The 27472-nt window shown below is 42.8% G+C and overlaps 1 protein-coding gene across 1 annotated transcript in view; it reads right to left on the bottom strand.

Annotated features, from left to right (window-relative positions):
• Positions 1-17717, bottom strand: part of GPR176 (G protein-coupled receptor 176) — a 77480-nt gene extending 59763 nt beyond the window's left edge. Inside the window, exon 1 of the mRNA XM_048853126.2 lies at positions 16543-17717. Within this exon, the coding sequence (XP_048709083.1) occupies positions 16543-16771 (229 nt within the window). The 5' untranslated portion in view covers positions 16772-17717. The remainder of the gene's footprint in view (positions 1-16542) is intronic.
• Positions 17718-27472: the final 9755 nt, after the last annotated feature.

Here is a 27472-nt window from a genome sequence, read left to right as displayed (position 1 = left end):
TGCTGGCAAGAATACTGTGGGAGACCATATCAAAAGCTTTGCTGAAGTCAAGGAATAACAGGACCACTGCTTTCCCCTCATCCACAGAGCCAGTTATTTCATCATAGAAGGCAATTAGGTTAGTCAGGCATGACTTGCCCTTGATGAATCCATGCTGACTGTTCCTGATCACTTTCCTCTCCTAAGTGCTTCAAAATTGATTCCTTGAGGATGTGCTCCATGATTTTTCCAGGGACTGAGGTGAGGCCGACTGGCCTGTAGTTCCCTGAATCCTCCTCCTTCCTTTTTTAAAGATGGGCACTACATCAGCCTTTTTCCAGTCATCCGGGACCTCCCCCGCTCTCCGTGAGTTTTCAAAGATAAGCGAGTGAAGAGAAGTGTCTTATTAATCATTCGGACACAAGAAGAACATTGGGGTTACGGTGATCTTGTGCCATCAACACATGGCTGTTCAACAAGATTACGTATTCCCCCCCAGAATGACTTGAGGAATATAAAGTACTGTTTCTTCTTTACACCAGGACATATGTTTCCTGAGAGAAGATTTTTAAAATAGTAATAGTGCCCCACCTCACTTTCCCTGAAATGCTAAACTATGAGCCATCTACATGTGACGATACATTGAGCTTGATAGATCTGTCTGACTCCTTCCAAAAGAGGAAAGTTATTAAAACACCCTCCAGTCATTTCCACTCTGACTTTTGTAGAATATAAAACAAAAGAAGCAAGGAACCTGTAGGAGCTTTCCAAGGTGTGTTATATGCTACTGAAAAATCCAAGATCAGTGAATCATATAGAACTATGAACTGGAGAAGCCCTACTGGGTTACCTTGTTTATCTAGAAAGGCTGGGTTTACAGCAAGCACTCTTGATGAAGTGACACCTTTTAAAAGCACGTCAGCAGCAACTGGGTCACATTTAACTTTCTCATAATGTTTCCCTAATAAAATGTTGGGATGGCTCCTTCTCAAAAGCGCAAACAGCCTTCCTTACAGAAAAAGGGACCGTGGGAGTGGTGTGACCACAGTCTAAGCAGCTGGAGAGACTGCACAGTGAGTTTGATTAAACAAACCAACCAGTGAAACACTCCTTAGGGTTTCTCATTTATTTATAAAGTTCTTGTCCAATACAAGAACCAGCAAAGTCTGTAACCTTCATTCAGCTTACACTGTAAACTCAAACCATGAATATAAAGCAAAACAAACAGAGCAATTCTTCTGTCTCCAGCAGTCCTGGTCAGCAAACCCCGTTCTCCCCCTTCCTGAAAAAATGTTAGCCTGTTTTTAAGATTCTGAGCTTAATCAAGCTCCTCTAATTGCCTGAGCTCAGGGAACCATTCCCATATGCAATTCTGAACCCCCTGCTGGTATTTAACTTAACCCCAAACCTCAACCACCACCACCACCACCACCAAAACCACACTATGGTCTGCTTCTGTTGATGTTTACCCTAGAATATCTAACTGGGATGGGTGTGGCAGGGCTTTAGGATCCGCTCCAGGGGACACCAAACACTCTGGCATTGGGCAGGGAGAGCTTAGGCGTTAAATCAGAGACTTATATGGACCCCTCTGGCTCTCTCATGTTTAGTGAAATTACATGTCAACTCCTGAAGCAAAAGTCAAGCTCCAGGACCAAAGTTTGGTCCATGCAACTATGCTGCCAGTGTGAAGGGGCCATATGTCTGAGAATCCCCAGCTGGTGAAGACAGCACCCACTAGCCAGTGAAGGGGCCCCTTGAGGGCCATTACAAGCCACTGAAAATGAGATTATCCTAAGGCTGCTCTAATTTACACCAGAAGCTAAACTGGCCTCTGGTTGCCCTGGAGACTAAGGGAGCATAAAGGTTGTATAACAACCTTCTCCCCGTCCTGCCAGCTGGGTTAAAAAGAAAAAAGGTCATCAATGATATCTGCAGGCATCCAACACAACATCACTTGTTTTAGTTTGAGCCGTGCAGCTTCCTCGCTCTTAAGTACCTTGCCTCTAGGGTTGGCTAGCTGCTGTGAAGCCAAGCAAGTTAAACACAGTAAAGGCACAAGCTCCCAGATTTGATCAGAATCAGTCCAGGATCCCCACAGCTCTATTAAATAGAATGGGGCTTTCTGGCGACTGTGTTTTGGGTAGGTATTTCTGCAGTACAGCGTTATAATTTAATGCTCCCCACTGACTGCTAAGGTATAAAATTCATGACTGCAACTGTATGTCACTGTTGCAGAAGCAGCAACCATGCCAAAGACATAGCTCTCAAAAAACTACCATTCACTGCACTTGAGAGACAGTGACAGAACGAAAAGCCAGGAGGTTAAAGGAACAAGAAAATTAGGGGGACTTGACTGTCAGATTGTTCCCTTCTTTTCCACAAAATAACTTTTTTTCACGTGTATCTATAGCCAACCCTCATTTGCTTTAGCCCACTCCTTTTCAGGCTTTGTCACTGCTATGGGGTAAATCAGAAGAGGAGAGCACGACTTTTACTGCACTCTTCTGAGGCAGTCATAGCTTATCTGTAATCAATCCTTCAGCAACACCTGAGTAGCAGCAAATTGTTCAGAAAGACTCCCCCAGGTACCAGTAGAATTATTCCACACAGTGGTAGTATCTGGTTAATCAGAGTAACAGAACAGAGGGAAAAATTTGATTGCCAGCAGAGAGTTTCTAATTGCCTCCAAGCTTCAAGACAGTTTAGTTTCTAATCTGGATCCAAACTATGCAGCTCCAGCCCATCTGTGGTTTTAAAATGAACTGAAATATGAAATCAGCAAAGAAACAATTAAATCAATTCAAGAGAAAGCTATAAAAACCATAAGATGAATTAAAGGCCATATAGTCAATAGCTGGATTGTTGTGGCAAAGAATACACAACACATAATCATGAATACTGGAGGACTGGGGTATAAACAATGCCTCCCCACACAGAGGAAAAGGCACAAGATATTCAATAGTACCAAGAACATATAAACCAAGGGTTAATACAGAATGTAATGGGCTGCAGCATATTTTAAGTTGCTTACAGTCTTGTCCACACTCCTTCATATCTAGGATACAATGAGGGGTAATTCAACATTTTTGCTTTCCTAAGGCTTATACAAACATTTTCCTTAGGTCTGATACTTGTGTCTCACGTTCTGCTGTTACACGGAGTCTCTGGACCTCTCCCATCCTGCATGGAGCACTGGGAGCTACTGACAGCTCTTGTTGCTCTTCACTGGGACAGGATTCTTTCCCCCTCTCTGGTTAGCTACACAGCCTGTGTGCGGAAGAAAAGATTTTAATCTTCATTCATTTTACCTTGGGAATTTCTAAAGTGCCTATTACTTTGATAGATAAACATGAAAATATCAAGTTTATCTCTTAACTTGTGCGCAAGCTCCCACTTATTTTCACGTGCCAGTTTAAAAAGTTTGTCCTAATCTTCAAAGCAATTAATGGGTCAAACCCTAGCTACACTGAAAATCGAGCTTCAGTCTAAGAACCACTGAGACAGCTGTGCTTCCCTGGGACCAGGCAGATCACAAAGCCAGGGATGAAGAGCATGAGTGCTGGAGAGAAACAGTCTCAGTCAAGGGGATCCAGCTATGAAACAAACTTACAAGGGAAATCAAGTCTGTCTTTAGGAAATGCTGCCAAACCTTCCTCTTTGAGAAAGCCTTTCCACCACAACAAGAATGACACTCACAACACTGATACCACCATTTACCCAACACCTGCCCTGCCCTCACCCCAGCAAAAATAAAAATAAAAATCTGTGGCAAACAAATCAACCAACCAACCCAAACCAAAAGATAGACATAGAAGAATTTTTACTGAAAAATGAGAAGAGCCAGAGATTCCAGGAAGTCCATCAGGGACTTTACTATTTATTTTATGTCGAAGACACTGAGATACCACAGTGAATGGTGGCAATAAAAAATGTTGAGATAGATCATTTCCTTCCATTGTTTACTTGTATATCCAGTTAGGAGCCTTTAGGAAAGGGATAGATAAGACAGAAAATACCATTATGCCACTATCAATCCATGGTACACCCACACTTTGATTACTGCATGCAGTTCTGGTCATCCCATCTCAAAAAAAGATATATTAGAATTGGGAAAGGTAGAGAAAAGGGCAACAAAAATGATTAGGGATATGGAACAGCTTCCATACGAGGAGAGATTTAAAAGACTGGCACAGGCGTCGGCTTCTAGTTTTCCCCAGGGGTGCTCAACCCCAGGCCCCACTTCCACTCCACCTCTTCCCCCAAGGCCCCACCACTGCCTCCTCTTCCTACCCCCACTCCATCCCCACCCTACCTCTTCCCAGTCTCTTTCCGCCCCCTACCCCGAGCACACCCCATCCCCACTCCTCCCCGCACCTCCTGCATGCCGCAGAACAGCTGTTCCATGGTGTGCAGGAAGCACTGGGAGGGCAGGGGAGGAGTTGATCGGCAAGGGCCACCAGTGGGCAGAGAGCTTGGCTGACGGTGGCTGCTAAGCACCCGCTAATTTTTTTTTGTAGGTGCTCCAGCCCTAGAGCACCCATGGAGTCGGCGCCTCTGAAGACTGGGACTGTTCAGCTTAGAAAAGAGACGACTAAGGGGGGATATGACAGAGTTCTATAAAATCATGACCGGTGTGGAGAAAGTGAATAAGGAAGTGTTGTTTACCCCTTCACATAACACAAGAACCAGGGGTCACCAAATGAAAATAATAGTCAGCAGGTTTAAAATAAAAGAAATGTGCTTCTTCACATGCTACACAGTCAACCTGTGGAACTCGTTGCCAGGGACTGTTGTGAAGGCCAAAAGTATTAGTGGGTTCAAAAAATAATTAATTAGATACGTTCGCAGAGAATAGATCCATCAATGGCTATTAGCCAACATGGTCAGGGACGCAACCCCATGCTCTGGGTTTCCCTAAACATCTGACTACCAGAAGCTGGGACTGGATGATCAGGGATGAATCACTCAATAATTGCTCTGTTCTGTTGATTCGCTCTGAAGCATCATGCACTGGCCAGTACTGGAAAACAGATGGACCATTGGTCTGACCCAGTATGGCAATTCTCAGGTTCTGTGTGCAAACCTAAGGATTTTAAGGAAGATATATGAAATAAATACAGGGTATAATGAAAGGAAACAAATTACATTATTTAGATTTTGGTACACTTACCCTTTTTGGGTACTTTCCGCATTGTTAGTATGGTGCCTGAAAATTTAGTTAATATTTAATTGTCATCATCTCTGTACTACCCTTAGTAGACCTCAATCTCCCTCTTCAGGAGCTAGCCATGTGTCATGCAAAAGAAGGAGGAGTACTTGTGGCACCTTAGAGACTAACAAATTTACAGGTGAGCCATGCCTTAGACCCCTTTTAGTGCCTCTTGAGAGCACCCCTTTGGGGAAAGATTTCATTACTTCCACACCTCTCTGGGTGGAACCATGTGGTCCTACTACTCAGACTAGATCTCTGGACTGCAGTCCCCCTGTTTACCAACTGTGTTAATGTGACAGGCCCAACACTGTTTGGCACCTATAAGCCCTTTTCCTCACAGGACCTGTGTGCAGCAAGCTAATTAAAGCTGGTTCTGACATATGGTTTAAACACCCTCATAGATTTCTACCACAATGTCAACAACCACCACCTGTTCATTAAACTCTTTCTGGAACACTCCCACACTAGCATCAACTTCCTGAACACCACAGTCAGCTTCAACAATATAATCCTACAGACAACCATATGCAAGAAACCCAGAATATCGCCACCCCTCCCTTCACAGATCCGGTAACTAACCCAAACATACCAAGAAATCTGTTGTCAACATCCAGGCACTCAGGTACCACAGAATATGCTCTGAGGAGAAAGTCCAGGATATATACCTGTCAAGGTTCCTTCCCCACTCTGAACGCTAGGGTACAGATGTGGGGACCCGCATGAAAAACCTCCTAAGCTTATCTTTACCAGCTTAGGTCAAAACTTCCCCAAGGTACAAAATATTCCACCCTTTGTCCTTGGATTGGCCGCTACCACCACCAAACAAATACTGGTTACTGGGGAAGAGCTGTTTGGAAACGTCTTTCCGCCCAAAATACTTCCCAAAACCTTGCACCCCACCTCCTGGACAAGGTTTGGTAAAAAGCCTCACCAATTTGCCTAGGTGACTACAGACCCAGACCCTTGAATCTTAAGAACAATGAACAATCCTCCCAACACTTGCACCCCCCCTTTCCTGGGAAATGTTGGATAAAAAGCCTCACCAATTTGCATAGGTGACCACAGACCCAAACCCTTGGATCTGAGAACAATGAAAAAGCATTCAGTTTTCTTACAAGACGACTTTTAATAAAAATAGAAGTAAAGAAATCACCTCTGTAAAATCAGGATGGTAGATACTTTACAGGGTAATTATATTCAAAACATAGAGAATCCCTCTAGGCAAAACCTTAAGTTACAAAAAAGACACACAGACAGAAATAATCATTCTATTCAGCACAATTCTTTTCTCAGACATTTAAAGAAATCATAATCTAACACATACCTAGCTAGATTACTTACTAAAAGTTCTAAGACTCCATTCCTGGTCTATCCCCGGCAGAAACAGCATATAGACAGACAGAGACCCTTTGTTTCTCTCCCTCCTCCCAGCTTTTGAAAGTATCTTGTCTCCTCATTGGTCATTTTGGTCAGGTGCCAGCGAGGTTACCTTTAGCTTCTTAACCCTTTACAGGTGAGAGGATTTTTCCTCTGGCCAGGAGGGATTTCAAAGGGGTTTACCCTTCCCTTTATATTTATGACAATACCTTAACACACTTAAAACCACCTTCACCAAACAAGGACACTCCATTAGAGAATTAGATCGCATCATGGAATGGGCCATCCAAATACCCCAAAAGAACCTGCTTCAATACAGAAATAAAACCACCTCCGACTCCAGACCCCTAGTTGTTACTAACCACCCCACACTGGAACCCATACACCCTATCAAACAACTACAATCCATACTTGATGATGACCGCCCCCCATCTTGAAAGAAATATTTCCTGAACCCCCACTTCTGACTTTCAGAACACCCCTCCCCTTCCCCCCAAGTCCACCTCTCCAAGATCATCAAAAGCAAACACCCCACAGATCAGGACACACCAACTCAAAGCAGCACCAGACTGCCAGAACATCAGATGCAAAAGCTGCAGACATATCTCCACTGCTACAATGATCAACAATGTCCCCCATAATTCACCTTTCAAGATCCATGGATCCCACACATGCCTATCACAACATGTGGTATACCTCATTTTGTGCTCTAAGTGTCCCACTAACAACTATGTGGGTGAACCCAGACAATCACTGTGCTCTCAAATGAACTCACACCCTAGGAAAATGATAAAAGACAAAAACACCCTATCATCTGAAGGTGAACACTTTTCACAAAGCGGTCACTCTATATACCTATCAGTCCTCATCCTCAAAGGAAACCTGCACAACACCTTCAAAAGATGAACCTGGGAGCTTAAATTCATTATTCTACTAGACACTAAAAATCATGGCCTGAAGAAAGACACTGGATTTATGATTTAGTACAACAACCTGTAACCCATTACCCCCCCTCTTTTTGTCCTATAACTGCAGAGGTGTTAATGGGCCACTCTACCTTGAATGGTCCCTTACAATATGTGCTAACTACTTATGCTAAAAGAAAAGGAGTACTTGTGGCACCTTAGAGACTAACCAATTTATTTGAGCATAAGCTTTCGTGAGCTACAGCTCACTTCATCGGATGCATCTTATGCTAAACAATCTGTTCCACCTTGCATGTTGCTGTGACTCTGGGAGTACCTTTCACAGATCTGAAGAAGAGTTGTGTGTGGCTCAAAAGCCTGTCTCTCACACCAACAGAAGTTGGTCCAATAAAAGATATTACCTGACCCTCCTTGTCTCTCTTATTTACCAAAGGCACACAGCACTCAGAGCAAAGGGATAAAACAAAGAATCCTGTACACATATTCCCCACCTCCCCCCAGCTAAACGTTACTCTTTCCTTGCAAGCTTAGTGAGTTCCATTCAGCCCAGTTACCTCCATCTCTGCGTTGGGAGAGAAAGCCTGCTTTCTGCATCTCCTTCTCAGTGTGTCAGTCTCCATCTCTCCCTAGGGAGCTGCTGACAGCCCACTTGACCCCTGTTTCTTCCTTAGGCCAGCATCTTTAAAGTTTTAGCAACCTCTTTGATCCTAGGTTTGGCCTAGGAAGAGTAAACCTTGCCAGCCTAGTTGGAGTCAGCCTGGAGATATTCCCCAATTAATAGCTTCTCTGAGGACCATGGTTTTCTCTGGATGGTACCTTGTAGACTCATAGAATTGACGGACTGGAAGGAACCTCAAGAGGTCATCTAGTCCAGTCCCCTGCACTCATGGCAGGACAAGTTTTATCTAGACCATCCCTGAAGGTGTGTATCTAACCTGCTCTTAAAAATCTCCAATGATGGAGTTTCCATAACCTCCCTGGGCAATTTATTCCAGTGCTTAACCTCCCTGACCACAGGCGCCAGTTTCCTCTGGGCCCGGGGGGTGCTCAATCCCTACCCCACCCAACCGCTTCCCCAAAGCAAACATACATACTGCAGAATTTCTTAAACTGTAAGGCTGGCCTTCCTAAGGAATCTGTTACCTCTCCCAGAATTTTCAGAGAAAAGCTTACAAATATAACTGTTTATCTTACATAATTTAATTTGTAACATAAAATCTCCTTTTGCCGTGTAATGTCCTTAATGACTGCAAACAAGGGAAGAAACAATGGCAAAGCTATATAGTTTCTTGGGGGTGGGGGGAGGCGGCTATGTGCCTACAGACTTGCTGGAGCCAGGCAGAGTGGAGGAGCCAGAACCATCCAGAATCTGGGGTATGTAGTCACAATGTGTGTTCAGTAGCCATTCTGAATGTATATGGGAAGCTTTCAGTATGGCCAAACTATGTGGCAGGACACACCCGTGGTCACCATCTGAAGGCTGAGCCAACTGCAGCTCAGTGAGGAGGAGGCTATGAAGTGGAGTATGTAGGAGCCAGCCTGTTGGAAGCAGCTGAACCAAATGGGGATAAAAGGTGTCTACTGTTAGGTCTGTGTCTCAAAGACGGCTATCCATTTGAATCCATCCCCTCCTTCTCACTAGGGCCAACTAAAGCTGTTGTGCCCATGAAGGCTCCTGAACTCGCTAGGAGAATGACACACAAACATAAAGCCAATGAGTCAGTATAACAGTACAATCGCTTAATATCCACTCTCACTCCCCCCATAATGACAAAGATCACCATGTTCAGAGATGAACTACAGTAGATGAAATGCACAGGCAGAAAGTTAAAACAGTGGTTAAAAAAAAATCTGAATCCATCTGTCAATAGCACAAACATCTCTTACAGGACTATACCAATGCAGTTAAACAAGCCTTCTCTCCACCACAATCAATGCAGCAGAATCATAGCCAGTAGAGCTATTTCACCTAATAAACTGGCTTATCTGAGATAGCAAAGTCTTGATTCTGATGTCTGGGCTAACAAGTGTGAAGACTGAAAGCATGCTTCGCTGATAAGACCAACCGAATATGTATGGAACTAACTAAAAGAAAATTCTACCCCTCACTGGATCACATTATCCACATCACTCCTGAGAGAATTTGGCCCCATCACATATGCCAAAGTTCAAGAAGCTCTGAAAAAAATATTTGCGCCACAACCAGTGAAAGAGATCCATTCCCCTCCTGGGTGGGGAAAGCCAGTCAAGAACAAGTATACCCATTACTAATGACTTCTGAGGCAATTCTGCGCCACTGAACACGCACAGAATTAATTTCCCCCACAGATTTCTTTGCTTCCCCGCAGAAAAATGACTTTCTGACAGGAAAGGAAAGGAAAGGAAAGGAAAGCCACAACAGCAGCCATGTGACCCTAACCAGCTGCATGTTTTGGGTGCCCAAGGCAGCTAAATCACTGTGGGGCAGGGGGCGGGACGAGGGAAGACCCGGCTGGCAGCTCCTACGCTACACCCAGCTCAGATGCTAGTCCCGGCTGGGCGGGACGGGACTTCCTCTTCCCCTGCACGGCATCCGGGGCCTGGTTAGAGCCACCCCCAGATTTCTTCCCAGGCTTCAGGAACTCAGCAAACTCCCCCATCCTGCTTCCTGCAGCCATCGCTCCTCAGCTGCAGGGGGAAGGATCGTTGTATGGGGAGCTGCTCCCCCATCTGCCCAATCCCTGTGCATCCAGACCCCCTCATACCCAGACCCTCCTGCTGAACGTCCCCCCCACGCACACTCCCAGAACTCCCCCTGCTGAGCCCCACTCCCCCTGCACCTGGACCACCCTGATGAGCCACCCACACCCAGATCCCCACCAAGCTACAATCAGCTGCAACTGGATCCCCACCCCCACTGAGTCCCACTCCCCCACCATCTGGACCCCCACCCGCACACCCAGACCCCACCCCCCACCCCCGAATCCCAACCACCTTATCAATCATAGAAGATTAGGGTTGGAAGAGACCTCAGGAGGTCATCTAGTCCAACTCCCTGCTCAAAGCAGGACCAACCCCAACTAAATCAGCCCAGCCAGGGCTTTGTCAAGCCAGACCTTAAAAACCTCTAAGGATGGAGATTCCACCACCGCCCTAGGTAACCCATTCCAGTGCTTCACCACCCTCCTAGTGAAATAGTGTTTCGTAATATCCAACCTAGACCTCCAACACTACAATTTGAGACCATTGCACATTGTTCTGTGTGTCACCTGCCACCACTGAGAACAGCTTCGCTTCATCCTCTTTGGAACGCCCCCCTTCAGGTAGTTGAAGGTCCCTATCAAATCCCCCCTCACTCTTCTCTTCTGCAGCCTAAACAAGCCCAGTTCCCTCAACCTCTCCTCATAAGTCATGTGCCCCAGCTCCCTGATCATTTTTGTTGCCCTCCACTGCATTCTCTCCAATTTGTCCACATCCTTTCTGTAGTGGGTGGCCCAAAACTGGACGCAATACTCCAGTTGTGGCCTCACCAGTGCTGAATAGAGGGGAATAATCACTTCCCTTCACCTGGACCCCCCTGCAGAGTCCCATTACTGTTGCACCCAGACCCACCCCCAATAAGCCTTTGCGCATCCAGATCCCCCCCACACACACACCCCTCCCCAGATCCCCCAACAAGCTGCCTACACCCAGATTGCCCCACAGAGAACCCTCTCAACCCACACCTGGATCACCCCACACTAAGCCCCTCCATATTTGGATCCTGCCAGGCTGAATCATAGAATCATAGAATATAAGGGTTGGAAGGGACCCCAGAAGGTCATCTAGTCCAACCCCCTGCTTGAAGCAGGACCAATTCCCAGTTAAATCATCCCAGCCAGGGCTTTGTCAAGCCTGCCCACACCTTGTGCATCTGGCACGGAGGGACAGAGCCCTGGGGTATTTCGGGGGCAGGCCCAGCCCTTGCGCTGTGTCAGGGTTGGGTGCAACCTTACCGCTGAGTTCATGTCCTGGGTGGGAGCTGCAGAGTGATCTCCCACCTCTGTGCAGCCAGCCAGTGGCCTGTGCTCCCCAATGCCATGCTGGAGCTTCCACATTTATTTGACAAATAAATGTTGTAGAATTTTAAAATATTGGGCCTCGAATTTTTATTTTTTTGGCACAGAATGCCCTCAGGAGTAACTAATAGAGATAGCCAGTTCCTCCATCAGAGCTGCATACCTACCAAACTCCATAAAAACTGCCATAGTTGCCCAATTCTCAAGAATTCAATCACTCAACCTTGAAGACCTCTCTAACTACCATCTCGTCTCAAAGCTCCTATTCCTGGGCAAAATAACTGAGAAAGAAGTAGCCAACAAGCACCAACAACATAGAACATCAGCCTACACCTTGGATGCCTCACAATAAGCATCCAGGCAAGGGCACAGCTACCGAGACAGCTCTAGTAGCATGAAAAGACATCCTTCTTGCCTGTGTCCAGGACCATAAGATCTCCATGATCACACTGCTGGAACTTTATGCAGTTACTGACACAGTGGACCAAAAGGTATTGCTGACATACCTACATGATTTCACATGAGATGATGTCCCAGCACTACAATAGCTGCAATTGTTCCTCTGCAAAAGAGCTCAGGGTGGTGATGAATAACTGCTCCTTCTCTCCAAAGGCCTTCACCCGCAGGGTCCCACAGGGATCCATGCTACCCCCTTCTTCTCTTCAGCTCCACTGGCAAAGCCAGCAAGATACTACAGGCTCAGCTGTCAATAGTATGCTGATGCTGCACAAGTATACATCTTATTCTGAAATGATGCAACTACCATTACTACTAAAATGTTGGTTTCAGAGGAACAGCCGTGTTAGTCTGTATTCGCAAAAAGAAAAGGAGGACTTGTGGCACTTTAGAGACTAACCAATTTATTTGAGCATGAGCTTTCGTGAGCTACACCTACAAGAAATCAGCTCTTGGATGATGAGCTGAAGCTGTACCCAGGCAAGACTGAAGTAGTGCTGGTTGAAAAAGAGAAACTCTTTGAAGAGCTACCCAAGATGTTGTCTCCCCCTTCCACTGAAGGCATACAGCCTCCCTTTATCAAAGTGGTGTAAAGTCTCAGGGTTCTGTTTGACTAAGTTTGGGTATCTAAAAATGCCTCCTTTCACATCCAGCTTGCTAGGAAACTTCACCCCTTCCTTCCAGTCAAGAACCTGACCACAGTGATCCATCTACCTGTTGCACTTAAGGCACAGCCATCCACACTGGCAGTGGAGAAGGAAGAGTGGTGGGTTTCCTGAGAGAAAGGCCGGAAGAATAAAACCCAAAAACTCAATGTTTTTTGTTGTTGTAAACAAGTCTGACTGCTACATTAACATAATCATCTTTAATAGCAGCAATTCTTACATTTAACCGCACTAGTTTATAAAAGGATTTTTAGACCAAAGTTCATGTTTGTCCAATCAAAACCTGGCATTTTCTGATTCTTTATTACTAATGTCAGAAATACTAAAGTATAAAATGAAGGTTATTCAAAATATTTACACATTTAAAAAAAAATAATAATGAGCCCCACATCACTGCATGCCCTTCTGATATTTTTGGTTTGTGTCTTCCAGTTAAACCTACTGTTGCATATTTAAAAGTCACTTCCATATTCAGGCCTTGGCAGGCTAGTGACATCTGGGATCCAAACCCATTTCCAGCAAACTAACATTTGTTTATCTAATATTGTCAATTAAATTATAAAATATATCTGAGAATGTACTGTTAATGTATTTTTAACATTAGCCATAAAGAAAAAACTACTGGAGCTGTTTGTTTACTGTGTAGAAGACTAAAGTCAAATACCAAAACCATTCACACTAACAACCTCTTCACATATAACAGGAAAAACTAACACAAATACACCACCTACTGTTACAAGTCTTCCCACAAGTCACAGGTATGAAAAAAAAACAAACAAACATTGTACATCTCTCTTTAAAAGAAGACCTGTTACTGTTAAATTTTCTTGTAGGGCTCAATCTACATACGGGTATTTAAGGTAATGAGGCTGCTCACATGAGTACTGATTTGTGGATCTGGTCCCTAGGTTTATATTACAGTTACAGTTTCACAGGGTTTAATCTTAAAGATTACAAAGTAATTCCACACCATAGACACCTAATCTAGCAAATATTTAAGCATTTGCAATAACTTTACCATGGGAAGATAAGAACATGCTTAAATGTTTGTAGGATGAGCTTCCATTCAAGTGGCCTGAAACAAATGACAAACTATCAGAAGTTGAACCCTCTACATCCTGAAATATCATTCAACACAGTGTTATCTGCAATATCTGTACACAGCTATTCTGTCAGACAGGAAGAATGATTCAGTGATTAGGGCACTAGCCTGGAACTCAAGGGAGTGGGGTTCAATTCCCTTCTCTGGGTTACAGACTTCCTGTGTGACCTTGGGCTAGTCCAGAGGTGGGCAAACTATGGCCCGCAGGACCCTCCTGCCCGGCCCCTGAGCTCCTGGCCTGGGAGGCTAGCCCCCAGCCCCTCCCCTGCTGTTCCCCCTCCCCCACAGTCTCAGCGTGCCACGCCACCGGCGCAACACTCTGGGCAGCGCAGTTGCAGAGCCGAGGCCTGACCCGGTAAGTGCCGCCAGCCACCAGTGCTCCAGGCAGTGCGGTAAGGGGGTTGGATAGAGGGCAGGGGAGTTGTGGGGGGGAGTGGTCAGCGGTCCCGGGGGGCAAGTCAGGAATGAGGGGGGGAGGGAGTTGGATGGGGCAGCAGGGGGGAGTCAGGGGTGAGGGGTCTGGGGGTGTTTAGGGGACAGGGGTCGGATAGGAGGCGGGGGCCAGGCCACGCCTGGCTGTTTGGGGAGACACAGCTTCCACTAACCGGCCCTCCATACAATTTTGGAAACCCAGCATGGCCCCCAGGCCAAAAAGTTTGCCTGCCCTTCGTCTCTTAGCTCTTTGTGATTCAGTCTCCTATCTGTAAAATGGAAATAGTCAAACTTCCCTACCACACAGGGGCATTGTGAAGATAAGTACATTCAATGGTGGGAGGTATTCAGATATTATGGTAATAGGAAGTCATAAGTACTTAAAATAGGTTGTGATTCAGTGCAGCAGAGACATATATAGGGAGAATTTACTTTCAAAAAATAAGAGGTAGAAGTAGTTTTAGGTACTACACCTGCGCCAAGCCCCCTACCCATTTTTGTTGATTTACAATCACATTTTCCTTTTAAAAAAAAGTTTTCCCCTCCTTTTTTGTTGTGTGAAAGACCTGCACAGACAAAGGAAGCTGACAAAGGCCCCAGACTACAATCTAATCTGCAGATGCACCCTCGCACCAACGTCAGAGCCTCAGTTACTTCACCAGGGGTCTTGCTGGATGAATCAGATTGCAATGTTGCCAACTCTCATGATTTTATGATAAGTCTTTTGAGATTCAGTATTTTTCCTTAAAGCCCAACTCCCGGGAAGACACCAATTACATGAAAGTAAGTTTTTAGCTCTCATGCCTGTAGAGAAAAATCTGAATAGATAACCCCATGGTATTCTAAAGCCTCAAGAAACAGAAGGCAAATGAATTGTATTTTAAAAATCTAATTTTTAAGTCTGATTTTTTTGGAGTCTGACTCATGAATGCCAATATTAGGACTGGGGCTTAACTGAGTCTACATATCATTACTTGTATTACAATACCACCTAGACACTTTGACAGAGTCTGTGGATCCACTGTGCTAGGAACTGTACAAACTCCTAATAAGAGAATCCATACCACAAAGAGCTTATAGTCTGAATAGACAAGACAGACAAAAGGCAGAAGAAAAGAAGAATTATCCCCATTTTACAGATGGGGAACCTAAGGACTAAGTGACTTATTCAATGTCACACAGCAATGCTTTGGCAGAGCTAGAAATTTAACTTGAATATGAGTCCCAGTCCAACGTCTTTATCACAAGACTATTCTAAATACAGAATAAGAAAGGAAACTATTCAGTATAATCATTTAAGATAGACAAAAGAAATATGAATTGTTACTAGGGAGAAGTTAATTTTTTAAATTATCAGCACCCCCACCAAAATATATCCTAGCACCACTGAAAATGTTCAGTTAGTTGTGTCCAAAAGACTGTAGCCTCATCCTGAGAGGTGGGGACCATCTGCAAGTGCCCTAGAACTGTCAAAGCCACAGGTGCTTAGTAGCTCTCAGGATCAGCTCCTGTGTGAAAAAGTCTCATCTTATTAAAATAACTGGCTTTGCATGACTTACCTACTAGTGGCATTTTATTAAAATCTAATTTATTGACCTCCCAAACTGTATAAATCAAGATTACCTACAGGTATGACAGACAAAACCGTTTCTAATGCCTGTCTTGCCTTGTCTCTTGAAAGAAAAGCAAATGTAACTGATAACAAAATGCCACACTGCAAATCCTTATAAAGCAAATATACACAGATGTTTAAAGTTAAAGCTAGCAGTTACTACCATGTATCTAAACGGTACAGGATCTTAATTAAGTTTAGTTTGTTAGCTATTAGATGGCAAATAAGTACAATATCACCCAGATAACTGAATGTACAGCCCAAAGAACATTTACAAAGGATTCAATTGAAATCTGCAGGAGATCAATGTAAAATGGACAGTCTCAAATATAAAAATTCAGTATCATTTATCCCAAACATTTTAAATTAATTTCTATTATAATTACTGTATACCCCATTACCTTTGAAAATAAGAGCACAATCAATGCATTATCCTTCCATCTATTTGAGTTCCCAAGGGAAAGTTTACTAAATAATACATATGCATATCAAGGCAATTTCAACTGACTAATTTTGACAGCGGTAATCTATATTACAGAGAGCATCAGAAACCTACAGAAAACTCAAAGGCACACTTTATTAATTCCACTTGAGGAGACAGCAAGAACCTGAAATGACAACAAAGAGATGCCCATGTGTTAGTAATTTGTGACCACAGTAATTATTTGTCTGGGCGTGGGTCACAGACTGCAGCCACCAGTAAACTCACATAACAGAAAAACTGCAACAATGCTTACTTACCCAGCAGAGAGCCTATAAAGATGACAATTTGCACAGTGGTAGTGAAATGTCTGTAGGTTTGCTCCTCACTGTACTCCCCATTTTCCAAGAGTCCAATCCCATTGTAGCTTCTATTGTTCCACGCAATTTGTGTATTAGACACATTGCTAATTTCTACAGCTCTGGTAACATCCTGATAGAGGGCATGGTCACTTTCATTCCTTGAAATCCAGCTTCCATTGTACCCCATGGTGAGTGTTTTCTTCCTTCTCCCTACCTAATAATCACACATGATTGAACCAATGCTTTTCACTGAACAGAGCGTACAGGCAAAAGAACTGCTTTTGTGAATAAAGCCAAGTTCATTGTACGCAGCAAAGTCTTCACTGAATTTCTGTCCTGGAAAGCAGGTTTGACTTGTCATATCTCTACCTCATGAATCATTATACTCAGGAAAGGAAAGAAGGGAGAAAAACATGACTCTGTCCTGCTATTACTTTTCCCATATTTCTTGTTTCTCCATGTCACAGTGTTTCCTCAGCATGTTTTACCACAACAAACATGAATGAGAAAAATCCAGTCCACACCATACGTCACCTTCCCAGCAGATCACAATAAAACCAATTTATTGTACATTAAAATAGGATTGGAAAACTTACAGAAAAATCAACTATGTTTTTTCCCCTGTTCTCAGTCTTTGCTTAGCTTTTTCACAAAAGAGAGGAAAAGCATCTCTTTTTCAGTGCCAAGTCCCCTACAACTGTCCTAACACACTATATCCACTTTTCTTACTGTGAAAAATGAATTAATTTTGCATATATGGTCTTCATAGTGAGAAGATACTTAAATTCCATTCAGAGGAAAGTAAATGAATGTTCAATGGCTTCCACAGAGCACCAGCTGTTTCCCATGAAATATAATTTTTTAAATCCTAAAACAGATACCACTCCAGTCTTCAATGAACCAAAAAAAAAAACAAAAACAAAGCCCACCATAATCCTATGTGACCTTCTGTGAGTGTACCCCCAGATCAAGCACAATTCTCTTTAAAAATTGTAATACATAACAGAGCATCCAAGTAATAGAATCAACATGCATTTCATCTATCTGTATTCTTGATGCTCCACAGATTGCAAAAAACCTTCAAGTCTTCAGAGCTTTCAGCAAGTCTGCTTGCAGCACTGGCTGCTAGACTGTTTGCTGCTGTGTTCATACAGATCCTAAAGAAGAGAGACTAGATCACATGACCCTCAGCTGAAGGCTCTGGTTTTTGATGGCAGCCATCTTGCTTGTGGAGCTGTCAGCTCAATGTGCTTGAGAAACAGAGGAAAAGCAGAAGTTTATTTTCTGAAGGGGGAAAGTTTCTGCCAATATCTAAAATAATTCTAAATATTAGGAGGGAGGGGGAAAGTATTTTGTCAGCTTCTGCTGGTAATTTTTATTTTGTTCAAAATTAGGAGTTTCCAAATTTATATTTGTGCAAACCAGTCCTGTAATGTCTAGGGTCAAATTTCCAAAAATATCTCTGAAGCTGCCTGAACATATCTGTTCATGCAGAGTAAGTAGCTTTTAACTGGCTGATAGAGGTGTTTGGACATGCACATTCTGTTGTTTCATTGCACAAATAACAGTGCATGCAAATTATAAGCAGTTGAGATAAAGTAATTTTGCAAATTTGGCTCTTAAATTGGGTGAAATTTTAGCTTCCTGGCTGATTAAAATCTGAGTAATATCTTTTTGAAAATACATGTTTTAAGGTTCCCAGTAAATTTTCAAGTGTAAGTAATTTTCAAGTGTTCAGATATATAGTTACATTTTTAAATATGTTACATTAACATGGGCAAGTAAAGGGGTTCTCAACTACTGGCAATTAATTATTTCTTGTTGTAAAGATTGGTGAATTGAGTTATTATACCTGCATTTCCCTGTTGTGAATAGGGAAAATAGCCAACAGACAGCAGGTTGCACAGGAACCATCTCACCCTCTGTGATCATGATTTCTTATGACAGCTATGTTCCACAAGAAAATTTAAATTATCAACCTCAAAAGTGAGCTCATGTGTGTAGGAAAGATAACTTTCACAGTAATTGGTCAGCAAATCAGGAACTCCATCCCTGAAAGAATGGGGATGACCATGAACTTTAACTCATTCAAAGAAAAATGCAACTCTCTTTATTCTAACCTTCCCATAACACCAGATTTTTAAAAATATGATACAAAATAAAGTCTTCTCTTTCTTTAGTCTTAACCTAAACTTTATCTCTGGCGACTATGCATTATAATAGTCTTTAATTACATGATCACACTGCATTGCTAAAGTCACACACCAATAAGTTATATTAGAAGAATATTAAGGTTACAAAGTTAAGCACTCAAAAGTTAGTAAATGCCAGAATTAGCGTTACCTAACAACCTTATTACAGCCCACTTGTATGGATGCATTATGATGAAGTCTATAATTACCTGATCCACATCCAATTCCCGCCGCCATCACCCCCCAGACCTCTGCCTCATTCAGTGCATGGGACAGACACTGCTCACTATTCAGTGTTTTGTTTTCCTCTTCATTTTTCTGTGTGTGGCCCCAGGTCTTATTTACATCATACTATTCAAAGCCAGCTCTGTAGTCAGAATTATTAATTTCTTCATGTGGTTTTCTGTGTGCTCATCACTATAGAATCAGAATGCTTCACAAACATTAATGAATTTATTTTCATAGCACCCCTGTGAGAAGAGGAAGGGCGGTTATCCTCATTTTACAGCTGGGGAACTGCATCAGAGGGATGAAGTTCAAAAGTATCCATTAATTTTGGGTAAAATTTGAGACCCCTAGGACTTGATTTTTCAGAGTTTCTTGGCAAAGTACTTTATATGTTCAAAGTACAAGCTCCCAAGACTTCAGCTGTGGTTGTTCATCACTTCTGTAAATCAGACCCCGAAGTATCAAGTCAGGCACCAAGAAATTGAGGAACATACAATTAGTGACTGCCTGTGAAAAATTTAGTTGAAATGACTCACCTGGCATTACTAGGCACTCTTTGGCAAAGGGTGTCACAGAGTGCTCTACTCACTGCTAGAGCACCTCCTTCTGATCATGTCTGGGGATTAGCTCTGCAGGGCAACGCCCCTTTCACACACCCAGGACTCCACTGCTCTCGCTTTGTGGCTTGGCCTTTCCCTTCTGGGAAGGGGGGGACACTCGAAGTCTCTTGGGACCCATTGTCCCAGCAGTCTTCTCTTTCATTGCCCCTTAATGGTGCCACTTCCCCAGCCCATGGACCCTACAACAAGCAGTCAAGTTCTGCAAAATCCTAAATCTTACTGCTATATCCTTAGGCTATTTTCTACCTGGCTGTCTCTCACGCTGAAAGTGACTACAGCCCTCTATCTCTCTACAGTCCCCTTCTACACACAGCTACTGGGCTTTATACAGGCCCCTCCTCTTCCTCTCCAGCTCAATTTCTGCTTTAATTAATCCTCATTACGCCCTGGCTCCTCTTCCAGGTTCAATGTATGCAATTAATTGGCCCACCTAGACACCTTAACTCCTTCAGGCCTTGTGTGGGGTTAACCCCCATCACAAGGGGAAACAATAGAATCCAGTTCTCCAGGGCAGCATTAAACTGCCTTGACCTTGAGACCACCTTCCCTCTTCCTGCAGCCCTCACTCACTACACACCTTCCAATTTCTGTAACAAATGAGGCAGGAGTCCTACTTCCTCCTTCTGTACACAAACCTGATTCACCCTCAGAGCATGTCCATCCTGCACATGGAAGGAGGCAGGGGTCCTGTGGAAAATATGTATGTGATCACATACCCGTAGTTAAAGACTGCATCATAATGCACATGCTCAAGGAAACTGAGTTTAGGTTGCAGAGGCAACCTTAATTCTGGTATTTTGTAATTTTTTGAGTGCTTGATTTTGCGATCTTAATAAAGTTCTTTCAATGTATTTTGTGTGTGTAATTTCCTAGGTTTAAAAAATAAAGACCTGAAAAAATAAAAATTCCATCATGTGGCAGCATATCCATACCCACCTAAATCATTGACAGGATCAGAACGTTTAGATCCTCCACACAGAATGTCATGTACAACTTACACATGGTAGGTTGCAGAGCTGCTGCTAGCAGGTCGGGCTCCTATAGCATACATAGACTGGCTACAGAGCTTCCTTCTCAAAGAGAGACACTAGAGATGTGTTCAGTTTAAGTTCCTTTAATGTACTGCCAGACATGGCTGAGGTTAGCTTAAATAAGGTATGTTACACAGAGTGGCACTTTGTGATGGCAGTATAATACAGTTTAGTATTGCATTACATCTCCCCTTTTAAATTTGGAATTCCTGCCATTTGCAAAATGTACAACATCTTTAAAGTTCAGTACGTGTCAGTCTGTTGAAGGTCTCTGAATCATACTGGATTTCTCATTACACAACATGAACACATAACTATTTGGTCATCTGGCTCTCCATGACTGGCAGTTGTCCATTTGGAATCTTTGAGTCTTCTTCATTCTCCATATACCATCTGCAGATTCTGTTCCATTGATTGTTCTATCTCAGTAACAAACTGTAGATGTCAACAGTTTCTCTTGAACTCTCCACTGTCAGTCTTGATCACATATGATCTGGGCACTGAATTCTTTTTCTTTATAACAGCTGGACTTGTCCATCATTTTTCTCCATCCAGTTTGACATAAACACAGTCACCAAGTTCTAGACCCATTAGTTCTCTGAGTGATGTCTTTTGTAAAAACGTTTGTAAACTCTTTCTGCCTTTGTATCCAATTTGCCTACTCTCTTCATGCCTGGCCACTTTGGAGATAGATTATTTTCCAAAGTTGGAACAGTAGTTCTCAGTTGTCTTCCCTTCAAGACTTGTGCCAGACTATGTCCAGTAGTTCAGCTGTTATTGGTGTTGATCTGTAATTCAAAGAGCAAGGATTGGATCTTCTCAGTGTAGGATTTTCTTGGCTGTCTGTACAGCTCTCTTAGCCTCTCCATTTGCTTGTGGGTAATGTGGGCTAGTAATATGATCAAAATCATACTTTGTTTGGACTGATTTAAATTCTGCTGCAGTGAATTGTGGTCCATTGTACATCACTAGTTGCTCTGGAATACAAAAGTGAGCAAAAATGCACTTCAGTTTCTCAATAACACTGAAACAACTTATGTCTTTCAAGTACATTATTTCTATATACATGGAAAAATAGTCCACCACAACCAAATATTAATGTCCTCTCAATTCACATAAATCTGCAGCTAGTCTCTTCCAAAATCTGTCTGGTAGAGATGTTGTTATTCTATATGGTTCAGAATTGTCTCTGAAGATTATTTGTACTGAATCTCCATTCTAAAGTCCAATATAATCAAATAATCTGTCAAGTTCTTTCACCTTTCTCCCTAGGCCCATCATGGTGGCCACACTGTGTCTGAGAAGGTTGTTGGTCTTTGATCCTTTGATCACATTAATTCTGAATGCAAAGCTGTTGGATTTGTAAGTTGTTTCTCTGGTGGCTGGCCCATGCAGTTCAGAATACCTCTAGGGCTAGTGAGAGCAGCGTCAGGTGATTTCAGCATTGAGAGGGGTGGATGGTGATTGTAAATCCCTTCTGAAATGACTGTGACATCAGCTCCAAAGTCAATTTTAAATTCAATAGTCTTTCCATGAATATTTAGTTTCACTCTCCAAGCAGGCTCTGTGTCATCACAAGGTGACAAATCCCAGAAACAATGGCTCTTGACTGTATTCTGTAATTGTAGTTATCTCTCTCACTGCCTTACTGTGGCAAACAACTACAAAATGTACATATTTTGTGCATTTATTTCATATTTCATTTTTAGCTGGACACATCTTCAGCTATGACATTTTTGTACATTATTCTGAAAAGCTTTGTAGTCCTCGAATGTCCTCAGAGCCTCATGACTTTTATGGTAATGACTTTTAATGGTGATGCTGAGTCTTTTTACTGCTTCTGTGTTAATTTCAGGTTTATCAAGTTGCTCCTGCCTTTTATTCTGCTGTTTAATTAGCTCAGACTGCTTTGCTATCTGTGTAGCTGTGTTTAGGCTTAAGTCTGTTTTTAATTGTAGCTGCTCTGAAAGATTTTAATCGTTAACCCAATAACCATCCTGACTCTGAATTGTTCATGTTTTGCAGTCCCCAAATCACAGCTTTTAGCCAATGCATGAAGAGCTCTTATAAAACGTTCAACATTTTCCCCTGGTCTTTGAATTCTCTGGTGAAAATATGCTCTTTCAAAAACCACATTTCTCTGAGGTATAAAGCCTGCATGAAACATAGTCAGAATCCTTTCATAGTCAACTTTGTGATTGTCTTCAGCAAAGGCAAAAGATTTAAGGATATGCTCTGCCTGCTTCCCAAGCATAAATAAAGAGAATACCTAGATGTCTCCATTTCCTTGTGGAGTTTGGTTGCAATGCAAAATACTGCTTCCAGTCTGTCCATTCTGTAGGTTTATCAAAACTGAAGTTTTCTGGGGTTCTGAAAAATGGCATGTTGATGAGATCAATCCTGCAACCTTTGTTGCTTTGTTCCTTCTGTGTCTGTTCTCCTTTGGCACTAGTTTACTCCTGATACTATGTCATTGTACACAGTAGGTTGCAGGTCTGCTACTAGCAGATCAGGCTCCCGCACCAGAGCCTTCTTTTCAGAGAGAGACATCGGAGATCCTTTAAGGTACTGCCAGGTAAGACTGAGGTTAGCTTAAATAATGTATGTTATATACAGCACCACCTAGTAGCTGAACAGTATAATACAGTTTCACATTCAATATTACACAGACCTCTGCCACTTGAGCTAATCAAGTGAAAGACACCAGTTGTAGGTTGTCATCCTCTGTATGCATCAGATGGGAATGGGACATATTGTATTAATTTAGATGAAATATATAATGCAAGAAAAGGTCAAAGATGTTAACATAACACAGTCACTTTCCAACATGAAACAGTGTTAAACAGGGTTCGGGGTTTGGTATACAGAGGCCTCAGCCTGCTTAGTACCATGACAAACACACCCTTAAAAATCCTTTACCTTTTAATTAAAGATAAACAAAAGAAAGAAAAACAGTTAAAGCATATGAAATGTGAAGTATTACATATGACTTTCATTTTAACAACATCCCTTGTTCCCTTTCCCTTTAGCTGGAGAGAGTTTTTACAAGGAAAAGCGCGCTTGTTTGACAGTCTCTTAGATCAGTGGTTCTCAAACAGGTGTATGTGTACTACTGGGGGTATGCAGAGGTCTTCCAGGGGGTACATCAACTCATCAAGATATTTACCTAGTTTTACAACAGGCTACATAAAAAGCACTACAAACTAAAATGTCATACAGACAATGACTTGTTTATACCGCTCTATATACTATACACTGAAATGTAAGTACAATATTTATATTCCAATTGATTTATTTTATAATTATAGGCTAAAAATGAGAAAGTGAGCAATTTTTCAGTAACAGTGTGCTGTGACACTTTTGTATTTCTATGTCTGATTTTGTAAGCAAGTAGTTTTTAAGTGAGGTGAAACTTGGGGTATGCAAGACAAATCAGACTGCTGAAAGGGATACAGTAGTCTGGAAAGGTTGAGAGCCTCTGTCTTAGATGGCATCAAAGATGGTAATACCTGTCCTTTTGGGGAAAAGAAAGGAAGTTAGCTGAGACAGGCTTGAGCTATTGATGTTAAAGTCCACTCCTGTTTCATCTCAGGCACTGTTTGGGATTCAGCTGGAGCCAGTAAAGGTAGTGGTGTCTTCTGGGTCTCTTTGTCTGCCCGGTCTGGTTCGGACATCTCTCAGAATCGGGATGATGAAAGTCTGGAGTCCTAGGAGATGATGGGGGTGGCAGCTATGATGGTGAAGCTTGCTCTAGTAGCCAGTTTTGCTCCCATTTTGTTCATCAATTAGGCCTAGTTTTCAACTCATCAGTTTTGGTTCACTGACTTCTGGTTCCACACTTTTCTTGTTGACCAAGCCTGATTTTAACACAATCCTTGAGTTATATTGGTAGACCTTTTTGTTTGGACTAATTCATTCTGTCTTGCTTTTACACCTTTCCCCATCAATATTTATTATTATAGATCTTTGTGACATCTTTTGAACTTTCACATACTTTTTAAAGTTGAGCTCCCAATTAAGGTAAATGTGCATGCCCAGTTGTCACAACAGACCCACACTGTGCCCATGAGTTTTATAAACATTTGCTGACAGCAAATAGTGAGACTAAGGAATCTTGGGTTCCATTTCAAACTCTAGAGAGGAGTGTACTCTAGTGGTCCCAGGCTGTTCTGCCAATTTCCCTCCACTGTTGACTCTTTCTTCCCCATCCCCTCCAACTTGTCCTTGTCCTGTCTCTTCTTCGTCCTTGGCTCTCCTCATCTCGGTCCCATTGTCCTCATCTAGCCAGTGCCAGTCTCCACATCTCTGGCTTTTCATACCAGTCTTCTTACTCAGTCCTCCTCTAGACTCCCTGTCCCAGTCTCGCCCTTATTCCCAGTCTTCACACAAACACCCTCTCCCAGTCCCATTCTCCTTGCCCAGACAGTTTCAGTTCTCCCCACTCCCAGCTCCTTTCCCAACCAGCCTCCATTTGCTGTCCTCACCACCCACATTCCCTATCCTCACTGGCTCACCCCATTAGTCTCCCTCTTCACACCCCCCATCCAATCGCTGTCTTCTCCTCACCTCTCCCTGGCTCCTTATTCCAATCTCCTCACTCCCTTGCTTCTTGTCGCAGTGTCCTTGCCCAGATAGTGCCAGTTCTCCCTCTGCACGTTGGCTCCCCATCATATCTGTCTCCCCTCCCCCCAACTGGTTCCCAGTTCCAGTCTCCTCATCCAATTTCAATCTTCCTCCCACCTGGCTTCTAGTCCCCCTCCCTATTTCCTCCCCGTCTCCCAGTCCCAGTCTCCCCTCATCCCAACTCCCACTTCCAGTTTCCCGTCCGCCACCCACTGCTAGCCTCAATTCTCCATCCACCTACCCCTCTCCCTGGTCTGACCCTTGTTTCTTGTGAATTCAAATCAGGCAGCTCCATCTTCATGCTGCCTCAACTTAGCAGAAGGGGCACTGAGAGTAAAGGTGGGACAGGTTCTCTGCTCTCATTTCTAGTGCCAGGACACACCACAGCATGATCCTCAGCAGCCCACAGCTGCAATCACAGAGTAGTTCTGCTAAACCTAGCACTGGAGCATGCTCAGTGAAAATGGAATTTTCAGAGATTTTCACCGTTGAGCAAGTCTCTGCTGAGCATGTGCAAACTACAGCTTTTCAAAGGTTTGTAACTTGGACAAAGTTGGGTGGATTTTCACAGAAATAGCAAAGGCATACCCTTGAGACAAAGGCCACCTCCTCACCAAATTTTAAGTTCTTACTACAAAGCCTGGGGGCATTAGAGCTTCTCAAAGAAAAGGTCACTAGAATTTTTTTACATGGGCAAAACAATGTATTTTTAACGAGCCTTGCCCTCAGAAATGGCAGAACGATTTTGGCTGAAAGTTTCCAAAACTTTCCATTCAGCATGAGACAGATCTAGCAATTGCAAGCTAGCATGGAAAATTTCAACCTGAATGGTTACAGTTTGGCAAAGTTATAAGCAACTGAAAACAGGGTCTTATGATAGGAAATGTTGGGCAACCTTAATATGTGGTGCTATCAGCACTGCCTTTAATGATGCAATATAATATGAAATATTTGTTTCTACAACATTACATACACATATATACAATTTTTACCACTCTATCCTATTCTGTGTATGCCACATAAGCAAAGTCCATCAATTTATTGTATATTAAAATTACACGGGGTAAGCCAAACTTACTTCATGTTAAAGTATATAGCTCTTTAATGAGCTGAAAATCAAAAAGAAATCTTACAAAAAAGTGAAAACATGGACAAATTGCTAAGGAGGAGTATAAATGAATAGCCTTCCCATAAGCACAAGGTCTCAGCCTGGCTTCCACCAGCTTAGTTACTCCTTGCAGAATGACACCAACAGCCCTTCCAGTCCCAAGTTTCTACAAATTTGTCCTCCCTGAGTTCTTTTAACTGTCAGACACTCAGACTTTTCCCTTTTGGTTCATCACCCTCGATGGCATGAAACCAGCTCCCCAGATACCAGCTTACTTTGGTCCCCACACTCCACCCAGTTTGAACACCAGAGATGTTCTTGGGGTAAAAATAAACAAAAGGTTTATTTAATAGAAAAACCACAGATTCAAAGACAAAATAATAAGGGAAAGCAAACACATACAAGTTACACAGTAACTTAAAGATGCAACCACAGGCTTTACACTTTACACAACCTGGATTTGTGCTGGAAATGGCCCAACTTGATGATCACTTTAGATAAGCTATTACCAGCAGGACAGTGGGGTGGGAGGAGGTATTGTTTCATATTCTCTGTGTGTATATAAAGTCTGCTGCAGTTTCCACGGTATGCATCCGATGAAGTGAGCTGTAGCTCACGAAAGCTCATGCTCAAATAAATTGGTTAGTCTCTAAGGTGCCACAAGTACTCCTTTTCTTTTTGCGAACCTTTCACAGACAGCTCCCTGCCTAGAGGCTGTCCCTCAGTTTCTGGGTGTCTTTCACTTCAAACTCCTTCCATTTTAAAAGGGTTTGCAGGGTTTTTTTTTCTTTAGTAACTATGCCTATTCAAAGTGGGGAAATCCCCAGTGGTCACAATGTCTTTCTATTGACGTTAATGGCCAATCCTAGACTTTTCCTGGGTTGTACAGAGAATGGGTACTTGAAGCTGGTTTCATGTAAACAACTGGTTTGAGAGGTAGGATCTTCCTGCCTGATTGCTTCACCATCCTGTTGTGAGATGATGCTAAAGTTGTACCACAGTTACAATTTATAATTTTCTCTATCTGCCCACGTATACATTCATAACCATGGTCTGTATTCATATCTTATAATGACCATCAAGTTC

The sequence above is a fragment of the Caretta caretta genome, chromosome 6, assembly GCF_965140235.1.
Source record: "Caretta caretta isolate rCarCar2 chromosome 6, rCarCar1.hap1, whole genome shotgun sequence".
Classification (NCBI taxonomy): domain Eukaryota; kingdom Metazoa; phylum Chordata; order Testudines; family Cheloniidae; genus Caretta; species Caretta caretta.
The sequence above is the reverse complement of the archived record's forward strand: the minus strand, read 5'-3'. Positions and strand labels throughout refer to the sequence as shown.